Source organism: Anser anser, assembly GCF_964211835.1.
Source record: "Anser anser genome assembly, chromosome: 27".
Taxonomy (NCBI): domain Eukaryota; kingdom Metazoa; phylum Chordata; class Aves; order Anseriformes; family Anatidae; genus Anser; species Anser anser.
This window is the reverse complement of record NC_139748.1, coordinates 6,218,171-6,227,436: the sequence shown is the minus strand read 5'-3', so window position 1 is coordinate 6,227,436 and position 9,266 is coordinate 6,218,171. Positions and strand designations below refer to the sequence as shown.

The 9,266-nt window shown below is 63.0% G+C and overlaps 2 protein-coding genes across 4 annotated transcripts; both read left to right on the top strand.

Annotated features, from left to right (window-relative positions):
• Positions 1 to 106: 106 nt before the first annotated feature.
• LOC310887004 (uncharacterized protein) lies at positions 107 to 3,325 on the top strand. 2 transcript variants are annotated; one of them, XM_083812384.1, is made up of 8 exons: positions 107 to 637; positions 1,181 to 1,300; positions 1,400 to 1,665; positions 1,934 to 2,028; positions 2,140 to 2,360; positions 2,588 to 2,698; positions 2,788 to 2,908; positions 3,034 to 3,325. In XM_083812384.1, exons 1-8 carry the CDS (start codon positions 567 to 569, stop codon positions 3,187 to 3,189), a joined length of 1,161 nt encoding a protein of 386 aa, XP_083668510.1. In that variant the 5' UTR covers positions 107 to 566; the 3' UTR covers positions 3,190 to 3,325. The 2 variants fall into 2 exon arrangements, with proteins under 2 accessions (XP_083668510.1, XP_083668509.1); XM_083812383.1 differs by having other exon boundaries at positions 114 to 637; positions 2,788 to 2,917.
• Positions 3,326 to 3,691: 366 nt separating this feature from the next.
• FANCE (FA complementation group E) lies at positions 3,692 to 9,232 on the top strand. 2 transcript variants are annotated; one of them, XR_014575579.1, is made up of 12 exons: positions 3,692 to 4,293; positions 4,615 to 5,245; positions 5,909 to 5,953; positions 6,201 to 6,260; positions 6,337 to 6,480; positions 6,567 to 6,690; positions 7,009 to 7,084; positions 7,174 to 7,240; positions 7,324 to 7,449; positions 7,670 to 7,770; positions 7,856 to 7,967; positions 8,176 to 9,232. XR_014575579.1 is itself a non-coding variant. In XM_083812370.1 (11 exons), exons 1-11 carry the CDS (start codon positions 4,082 to 4,084, stop codon positions 7,857 to 7,859), a joined length of 1,590 nt encoding a protein of 529 aa, XP_083668496.1. In that variant the 5' UTR covers positions 3,692 to 4,081; the 3' UTR covers positions 7,860 to 8,138. The 2 variants fall into 2 exon arrangements, 1 of the variants encoding a protein (XP_083668496.1); XM_083812370.1 differs by lacking the exon at positions 8,176 to 9,232 and having other exon boundaries at positions 7,856 to 8,138.
• Positions 9,233 to 9,266: the final 34 nt, after the last annotated feature.

Below are 9,266 nucleotides of genomic sequence, written 5' to 3'. Positions count from 1 at the left end.
GTTTCCAGCAGAGGGGCTGGGGTTTGCTGACACTTCCCAGGGCTCTGCAGCTGCTGGGATTTTCCTGCCCGCGTTTGCAAGCAGAGGGAAAGGCAGCGAGGTCGTGAGCGGGATCGGAGCCGAGCTCTCCCTGCCCTAAACCCAAAAGGAAGCAGCACAGGGAGCCGAGCCCCTGTTTGGGGGCTCCCCGGGAAGTCGCCCCGTGTCCCTCGGCATTTCCCACACCCGGTTTGTTCCCGGGATCTCCCCACCCTGAGCAGCCCTGGAGCTGCCCCAGCCCCCGGGGGAGCCCCTTGCGCCCCGCTCTCCTCCGCCAGCCCCCGTGGGGCCGCGTAAATCGAGGGGTCTGGGTGCGCCCTGGGCTGTGCTTGGGGTCCCCACGGGGACAGGAGCAAGTGGCTGGGGGGGACGGAGACCCCTGCACCCACCCCTGCCAGTGCCAGGAGCAGCAGGGCGAGGGTTAAGCTAATTAAGGTGAGGGTTGCTCAGGTGGGAACGGGTGCGCCCACCCGCCAAGGCCATAAATACCCCAGGGAGGGCCCCAGCCCTGTAGGCACCCAGAGGAGATGGAGCCAGGCTCGCAGATGGCATCGGGGGCGTTGAGGGCTCGGGGGGGCTGCCTGAGACCCCTGTGCAGGTAGGGCTGGGTGGGGGGGGGCTGCAGGAAGGGCTCTGGGGGGAGATGGGCTGCGAGACCCTCAACGTGGGGGGCAGAGAGAGGTTTGTGACAGCCCTGAGCATCCCCCTGCCGTCTCCCCCAGAAGTTGTGGGGCTGGAGAGGGCGGTGCTGGGGCATCCCCTTGAGCTGGGGGGTCCTGGCCAGGCACCCCCTCGCTGCCAGCCCCATGCCGAGGGCTTCTGCTGCCTTCTGTGCCCCCCTGGGGGGCTGCCCCAGCCCCCCCCTGCCCTTGTTCCCCCCCCCCCAAGGAGAGCCCCCAGGCTCGAGCAGCAGCTGCTCAGCCCCATCCATCTCCAGCCCAGCCCCTGGGCTCCGTTTGCTTTGCAATTAATTACCCAGGAGGAAAGGCTGAGCCCCGGATCCCAGATGGGAAAACGTGGCCGCATCCAGGCAAAGCCGGTGCCTGGGGGGGGGGGGGGGTGTCTGTGCCCAGGCCCCTGGGTTTTGGGGTAAATGGGGCTGGCCCCAGCCCCTGGCCCCGCAGCTTTCCCCCCTTTGCAGGGATTTTGCCCGCGGATCCTGCCGGCGGGGCCGGGGCTGCCGCTTCTCCCACGCCAGAAAGTCGGCCCCGGTGTGCCGCTACTTCCAGAGCGGGGCCTGCGCCTACGGCGAGCGCTGCAGGTGAGGGGGACCCGGTGCCACGGGGACGGGCTGGCAGCCAGGAGGTGCCCGTGCGGGGCTGACCCCGTTGTCCCTCTGTCCATCCCCGGCCTCCTCCAGCTACCAGCACGTCCAGGAGGAGCCGGTGCTGGCCAGGAGCCGCCACAGCCCCGTGCCCAGTGTGGCCCCCGGCCGCCAGGGCTGGAGGGGAGCCTGGCGCACCTCGGTCCCCGCTGTCCCCAGAGCGATGCGGGCGGCCTTCAGGCTCCCAAACGTGGAGGTTGAGGAGGAAGAGGATGATAAAGAGGACGTCCCAGCGCTGAACAACCCCCCGGGGCGAGCTGTCCGTGAGGAATTCATCCCCGCAGGAGCTCGGGGCGCTGCAGGTAGGTGCTGGCTGCCCCGGGGACCAGCAGGGCTGCGGGTGCTGGGTGGTCGTGGTGGGGCATCCTGCACACACCGACCCTCGAGCCAAATCCCCCTCCCTCCATCTCTGGGCAGGGCCCAGCTGGGGCTGCGGAAACCCCTCCTGGCTGCTTTTTATTTTTTTTAGGGTGGGGACCTGAACTGCTGAGCCGGTGCCCTGCAAGCAGCTGGCCTGGCCCTTTGATGAGGGGGTGGGATGTGTTTTCCTAACAGCTCTCCTGCCCGCAGGCTCCCACCCGCGAGGGCTGGGACAGGATCCAAACTCCCCTGACCCCAGAGAGGCGGCGGCGGCGGAGACGGCGACGTGGGCTGAGCGCTCGGAGGTGGGCTCGGGGGTCTCCGGGGGCCGGGCTGCCCCCATCGCCCCGTGTCCATCCCAAGAGCTGGGGCAGGGATGGAGCAGGGGCTGCAGTGCCGTGCTGCTCCGCTCGCAGGTCCCCGCGGAGCAGGGCGCTGCGGCAGCCCCGGTCCCCGCTGCGGCGCTGAGGGCGCGCAGCGAGGCCGTGGTGTGCGGGATCTGCATGGAGCGGGTGTACGAGAAGGCGCTGCCGGAGGAGCGGCTCTTCGGGATCCTCCCGAACTGCGGCCACGCGTTCTGCCTGGGCTGCATCCGCACGTGGCGCCGCAGCCGGGACTTCCAGAGCACGGTCATCAAGTGAGCACACGGGGGGTGCTCAGGGCAGCGTGGGGACGGTCGCTGTCCCCTCATCTGCACCCTGAATTCCTTCCTCGGGTCTGGTGGTTTGGTTCCTGGGAGCCGTGATGGGGACGGGACGTGGCTGCGGGGTGAGGCTGTGGTGGTGGGATCCTGCGTGGGTGCTGAGCCCTGCTGGGGGCTGCTCCCCTTTTGGAGACCCACCAGCACGCGTTGCCTTCGCTCAGGGCCTGCCCGGAGTGCCGGGTCACCTCCAGCTACTACATCCCCCACAAGTACTGGGTCTCGGATGCGGGCGAGAAGGAGCAGCTCATCGAAAGCTTCAAGGCGCGGACGGGGTGAGTGCCCAGCACCGTGGGCTCTGCGCTGCTCCGGCAGCCGTGCGTGCAACTGGGCTTCGAATGCAACTGGGCTTTGAATCCTGCAGGAAAATCAGGTGCAAGTTCTTCATCCAGAACCGCGGCCGCTGCCCGTTCAGGTCGGACTGCATCTACCTGCACGAGCTGCCCGGCGGCCAGCCACCACGGCGCAGTCTGCAGCGGCTGGGGGTGAGAGCTGTAAGTGGGGAGATGTGTCCTGGGGTGCCACGAGATGTGTCCCGGGGGGGGCCAGGGCACCATGTAGACGCACGGTGTGGCTCAGGCTGGGGCTCACCCTCTGTCCCGTGCCGCAGGAGCTCAACCTCTCTCCCTCGGAGAGCTCGGACGAGGAGGAGGATGACTTCTGCCTGCTCGAGTGGGCTGTCACCAGGGCCTTGCTGGAGGTGGACTTTCTGTACTCGAGCTACGGCCACGAGATGCTCTTCGGGGACTCCAGCGACTCGGACTAAGCCGTGGGACCCTTTGGGACCCCCCTGCTGAGCCTTGGGTGCTCTTGGCAGCAGGGACCTGCCCTCTGGGAGGGGAGACATCAGCTTTTAACGTGTTTAGCTGCTCCTGGCTTTGGTTTGGGGTGGCTGTGGGCATGGAGGGTGCTGCAGGGCGGGATGGGGCAAATGCTCCGGCTGAAGCCCTGGGAAGCTGGGGGTGATGGAGCCGCAGGGGTTTTGGGGCACGCAGCCCCCTCCCCGTGCCTCCTTGGCAGGTTAGCGCCCCTGGGATGGGGGCAGTGGGGGTTTTAACGCACAGGCTGCGGGGGGAGGGCACCGTTTTTAAACTGCTTTTAGCCAAACTTTTGGAAATCGTGCAATAAAAACGTGCTGCGGAACGCTGCCTGTGCCCCCTGCTTCGGGGGGGGGGGGGGTAAAGGGACCCCCGGGCTTGGGGCTGCGAGCGGTGGGGGTTTCCCTTTAAGGGCTCATTTGCATAAGGCGCGCACGTGGGGTTCATTTGCATACAGCGCGCGCTTTCTCCGCGGGAAAGGTCCGGGAAGGGCGCGGGTGGGCTCCGGGGGGGGCTTTGGGTGCCCCCACCTCCCTATTTTCCCTCCCCGGTGGGTGCCTGCTGGGCTCTGGGCTCTCCGTGGGGAGTTGTGGGTGCTGCGGGCGGTTTGGTTGGGGCTCCTTGGGGTGCTCGCTGTACCCACGACCTCCCCCCACCCCCCCTTTTCCCCCCTCCCCAGCTGTGGGGAGCCCCCCAAAACCCAGCCTCCGCTGGGGGAGCACCCAGCGGCTTGCTCCGGGGCTGGGTGCTGGGGGTGCCCGGATCCTCCCTGCACCCTTCTGGGTGTCTGGTGCCCCCCAGGTTTTCCCCCTAGGCACTGCGGAGCCCCCCCAGGCAGTGATGGAGCTCCCCTGGCTGAAGCTCCTGGCCCAGCCCTGCCGCCTCCTGCTCCACGCGCTGGCCTCGGGCCCCTCCGGGACGCTGGCTGCCCTCCGCGTGCTGCAGCGGGTCCAGACCCGTGAGGAACCTGGGGGGTTCTCCTGGCAAGGCTTCACGGCCGCCCTGTGCATGGAGGAGCCCACGCTGGAGGGGCCGGAGGAGGCCCTGGCTGTGTGAGTCGGCTGCGATCCTGAAACCTGGGGTTTAGTGGGGGGGTCTGGGACATCGGGTGCCCAATTCCCTTGCGTCGGGTGCCCAATTCCCTTGCGTCCTCTCTCCTCCGGTGCGATGGGCCGTGAGTGATGCCAGGGCCGTAGCAGGGAGCTGCTGCTTTTCCAGCTTGTCTGCAAAAGCTGGTAGAGGAGTTTGGCTGTTTCCTCGGCTTTTCTGGCCCTGTTAGACCCCTCTCCATGGGTGGGTGGGCACGTAAGGACTTGGGGCCATGCAGGACTTTGCTCTGATGCACTGCTGCTTCATTTTCTCCCCTTTTCCAGCAAACCACGGCTGCTGCTGCTCCCTGTCGTGTGCCAGAGAAACCTCTTCTCCCTGCTGCAGGCGGTGGCAGCGGTGGTGCCAGCAGACTGCGTCCGCCAGCTGCTGCGGGCTGCGAGGGGGGACCCCAGCCCGGACCCCTGGGTGCAGGCACTGGGGGACCTGCTGCAGCGGGGGCTGCGGGGCGAGGAGAGCTCCCCTCCGCCCCCTGCCCTGACGGCCGCCTGCCGGCAGCAGCTCAGGTGCATGTGCCGAAAAATCGCCCAGAGGAAACCGGAGGGGCGAAGAAAACTGAACTGGTGCTCCAGCGAGCAGCTTGGTGCCGCAGGGGACGCGGCTGGCTCCCTGCTCCCAGGTGGGAAGCGCAAGAAAGTGTCCGAGGAGAGTCTGGAGCTGGATGAGGAGAGAGGAGGGAAGAGGGTGCTGCTGGAGGAGGTGGTGTTTGACCTGCCGGGAAGCCAGGACGGAGAAGATGAAGCAGGGGTGGAAGAGATGCCTGGGGAGACTGCGGGGGACAGATCTGCTCAGAGCACGGCTGGGGCGGCTCCTGAAAGCTCCCAGCAGGATGCAGCTGGGGAGCCTGGCAGGATTTCTCAGACAGAGGTGGCAGCTGAGGTCCAGTCCTTTATCCAGGTGCTGGGGAGGTTTTCAAATTTCTTTGTGTTTCTTGGCCTCATCCTAGGTGAATTTTCCTAGTATGAGAGAAATCCACCTCCATGCTAGATCTGCGCACTCCCCTCTCCAAACCTCTCCTGCCTAGTGGAGAGGTGGATGCTGTTCTGGGAGCATCCTTGCGTCTCCTGGGGACACCTCTGAGCCTCACAGCGGAGGGAAGGTCCCCTGGGAGCATTCAGGCTGCTGCCTCCCTAGGGGGCTGCTGCTGTGTGCATGGCACGGGTACCTTAGAGACAAATAATGATTCTCGTTCGGGGATACTGCTCCTAGGCAAGGAGCCCAAACTCCCTGCAGACTGACAGCGAGCTGCAGCTGTGGGGCTGTGCTGGTTTTTCTAAGGGTGTTGTGATTTTCACCTTCCCTTTTAAAAGGGGGCTGTGCAGGGCTGGTGCTTGGCACCAGATAACTCCGATGTCCAGCCTCAAAACAGCAGGATGTTGAAAATTGCTGTGTAAATAAGAGGTGTCATCAGTTACCTTTGAAATTACCCTCCTAAAGCGCTTTTCCTAGAAATCAGGAAGCAAACTGAGCCAGCAACTCCCTACCTGAGGGTTTTCCTCCCCTTTTCCAGCCAGTGAATGTTTAGTCTCGTTTCTTTTTCCTTTACCGCATTTTCCCCAGATGCACGGACCAAGGCTGAAAATGCTGCTGCTGCAAGAGTCCAACGTAAGTGGTTGCTTTGGCCGTTCTCCTTGCTGCAGGCGGGCTAAATGGGCTCATCCGAGGGCCTCCAGAAGGGATGGGAGAGGAGATGGGTTTCACGGGGATGACTGATAAAAAGACAGCCCAGCTGCCACCTCTGCAGCATGTGGAGTCAGTGCTAGCTGAAGTGGGGAGGTGGGAGGGAAGAGGGAAGCCCTAGAGCTGTATTTTGTTTTATTTGGTGCATTACCCAGGGGCTGTTTCCTTGCAGCGCCCAGAGCTGAGTGTCCCACCCGAGCTGCGTATCCTCAGCAACTGCTCTGCTAGCCAGGTGAGCATCGGTGTCCTCGCAACTGCAAAGGGCCTGCTGCTGTCCCTAACGTCCCTGTCCCCTCTGTTGTCCCCAGCTCGAGGGGTTGTGCTCCTTCCTCCAGCTTTCCACGTGCCCAGAGCAGCTTCTGGTGCGGTTCTGCAGCTGGCTGCTGGCTCTCACACCCGACCTCAGCTACGCCAGCGCAGCCGTCCTGGCTGAGCAGCTCTTCCTCAAGCGAGTAAGTGCCCGGGCAGAGGTTTCCAAGATTGTGTCTACCCTGTTTCCCTCTTTGCGGTCCCCACATCGTGTTTTCTCTCTCCACAGGTCCTGTCCCTCTCGCAGCCGCCCTCCCGCCACCTCATGGCTGCCCTCACCTCGTTCTGCTCCAAGTACTCCCAGCCTTTCTGTCGGGTCCTGGTGGCTCCGGTCCTACAGGAGCCAGGGGAAGGTGCGCTGGGCTCGAGCCCTCCTGTCGGCTGCCCTCACGGGAGGCATGGGTGGTTTTGGGGACAGCTGGATGGAGGCTGTGGTCACAGGAAGAGAATCCTGCATGCACCTTCACCAGGGCAGCATCCCCCTTTGCTGGGAACTGTTGGCAATTAAACCTTTTGCCGCAGATGGTTGAAGAAAGCTGGATTATCTGAGCCCTAGAAGGGGCGCACAACGCACCAGCTGATTTTCTGGGTGTCCTGACTGGGTTGAAGGGGTAACAGGAAGGGTCAAGCACATCCCTGTGGATTTGGCAACCTCTGCTTTGCCCCTGCAGGTGTTGAACAGACCAAGCTGGTGTGTGAGCTCGTGGAGGAGTGCCTGGAGCCTGACTACGTGAGACTGGTGTTGAGGTAAGAGACCACGAGCTGAGCTCTGCCCTGCAGATCCAGCAGGGCCGTGCGAGCAGCATGGCTCATCTTTTCCTCACTGTCCTTTGCAGCCAGGTCCTGGAGGTTCCTCTGTCGGAGAGGCTGCTGCCGGTGGTGCTGGCCGTGCTGGGGAGGCAGGTGAGGCCCCTGTGCCCTGCAGATCCCCAGCTGGCTCCAGCAGCAATGGCCAGCAATCCTCCCCACTCCTGTCCCTCTCGCAGGAGGCGCTACCCCCCGAGCTCTTCGACCTCCTGGTGCTGACGCTGTGCCGGCAGGCCCCGGCCTTCGCCACGTCTCTGAGTTATGCCAAGCTGGTGACGGCTGTGCTCACCATGTACCAAAGCCACGTGAGTAAAGCCTGGCTTGCTGCCGATGTTTGGTGTTTTCTGGCTCTGGGGGGCAGGTGAGAGGCTGAGGGGCTGTCAGAGAGGGCTGCAGCTGAACCAGGACCTGGCCCTGGGGTCTCTTCTTCAGGGCATCTCTGCCTCGGAATGGGAAGGACACAGGGCTCTGCTGGTGTAATATGGCTCAGAGCCCATCTGAGCACCTTGCTGCTCTCCCCCCCAGGTCACACCAGCCCACCGGAGCCGCCTGGCAGCCGCTCTGGATGGGAGCAATGCGGCCCTGAAGAAATCTCTGCAGGCCATGCTAGAAGGAGTGCCTGCCAGGTGAGGAGTGTGTTCCTGCCTGGGCTTGGCAGGTTTCCCTGTTTCCCTAGGAAATCTCTTGATTTCTCTCCTTTCCTCCTCCCAGGTGAGCACCGAGGGAGCTGCTGGTGGTTTCCTCGGATGGAGGATGCTAGTATGTCGCTCACCAGCATGACAGGAACCCAATGAGTGGCTCAAAAAGCAGGGGGAGGCTGCAGGTTTGCCTCTGTCCGGGGCTTTGTGTGGTGCTGTGCGTTCAGCTGCCTTGCTGTGAGCTGGGCTGGGGCTGCTGTGGTGTTATCCCAGTGCAGTGACTGCCCTGGGATAGGGGTGATACCTGGGGTGTGATGATGGGGGTTTTCTCAGTTAAACATGAAGTTTCCAGCCTTCTCTGTGTCTGGTCCGTCTCTGAGCACCTTGATTCAGGTCGTGGAAAGGGGATGCGTATGGGAGGATTCTGCTACCGTGTGTAATTAAGGTGATCTGCAGCCACAGCTACCCTTAGTGGGCGCCGCGCTCAAGATGGCGGCTCCCTCTGACCCTGCCTCTCCCAAGATGGCGGCTCCTTCCCGCCCTGCCTCTCCCAAGATGGCGCCTGTGCGTCCTTCCCGTCCTGCCCCGGCCAAGATGGCAGCGGAGGAGGAGCCGCCTGTCAGGGTGTGGGAGCGCTGCGCCGCGGGGCGGCCGAGGGCGGCTGGCGCCTCTCAGCTCTCCGCCACCCGTGGGGAGGGCGCTGCAAAGCCCCGAATCGCCCCAAATCGAGAGCTGCTGCCGGAGCCCTGGGTGGGCGTGAGGCGGGTCCGGACAGGGCATTGCCTGGGAGGGGGTTACAGCATAAAGGCTGCTGGGGGAAATGGTTTGTAACCTCTAGGCTGGCTTTTTTGGTCTGAAAATAAAATCCATTCTGATGAAATCCATTCTGATGTTCTCAATAAGCTGATGTTGTCATGCAGGTGCTTCACTCCTGGGTGTGGGTGGGGTGATGCTGAAATAAGCCCAGGGCTGGGGCTGGCAGCCTTTTCCACTTTAGAAGGAAACTTGCCCAGTTTTCCTGTATTCCCTCACACAAAAGGGTTTTCCATCAAGCAGTCCCTGCATTACTGAGTGGCAATATATATATTTATACTTTTTTTTTTTGGTGGGGTGTTTTTGCAGTATTAGAGCCTGTGAGTTTCACCAACCTCTGCTCAGCCCTCTACCCAGGCACACTCCGCTCAGCCATTACGTGCGTGGATGTATAAACCCATCTCAATTAAAGTGCGGACAGAAACTTAGGGATGGATCTCTTGCTGCATCTGGTGAAGGTGCTGATGAAAGGGGGATTGCTCTCAGTGTCTGTCACGGTGCCCTTGCTCCGTGGCTTGATGTTGCTTGCACTGAGCAGTCTGCTCTTGCTTCAAAGTGCTCTAACCTAGTGGGACTTCAGTAATCAGAGTCCTGTAACTGACGTGTGGTTTGCATTAAATGTCTGCTTCCCCTAATGCCCAGGGCCCTCTCTGCTGCAGGATGAGGTTTGA

What these genes read in the sequence shown, in the direction of transcription:
- LOC310887004 (XM_083812383.1), top strand. Translation starts at nt 567, where the DNA reads ATGGAGCCAGGCTCGCAGATGGCATCGGGGGCGTTGAGGGCTCGGGGG. An exon ending in GCCTACGGCGAGCGCTGCAG is followed by an intron (nt 1,301 to 1,399) that starts GTGAGGGGGACC and finishes GGCCTCCTCCAG; the next exon opens with CTACCAGCACGTCCAGGAGG. An exon ending in AGGAGCTCGGGGCGCTGCAG is followed by an intron (nt 1,666 to 1,933) that starts GTAGGTGCTGGC and finishes TCCTGCCCGCAG; the next exon opens with GCTCCCACCCGCGAGGGCTG.
- FANCE (XM_083812370.1), top strand. Translation starts at nt 4,082, where the DNA reads ATGGAGCTCCCCTGGCTGAAGCTCCTGGCCCAGCCCTGCCGCCTCCTG. An exon ending in TGGCCGTGCTGGGGAGGCAG is followed by an intron (nt 7,241 to 7,323) that starts GTGAGGCCCCTG and finishes TCCCTCTCGCAG; the next exon opens with GAGGCGCTACCCCCCGAGCT. An exon ending in TCACCATGTACCAAAGCCAC is followed by an intron (nt 7,450 to 7,669) that starts GTGAGTAAAGCC and finishes TCTCCCCCCCAG; the next exon opens with GTCACACCAGCCCACCGGAG.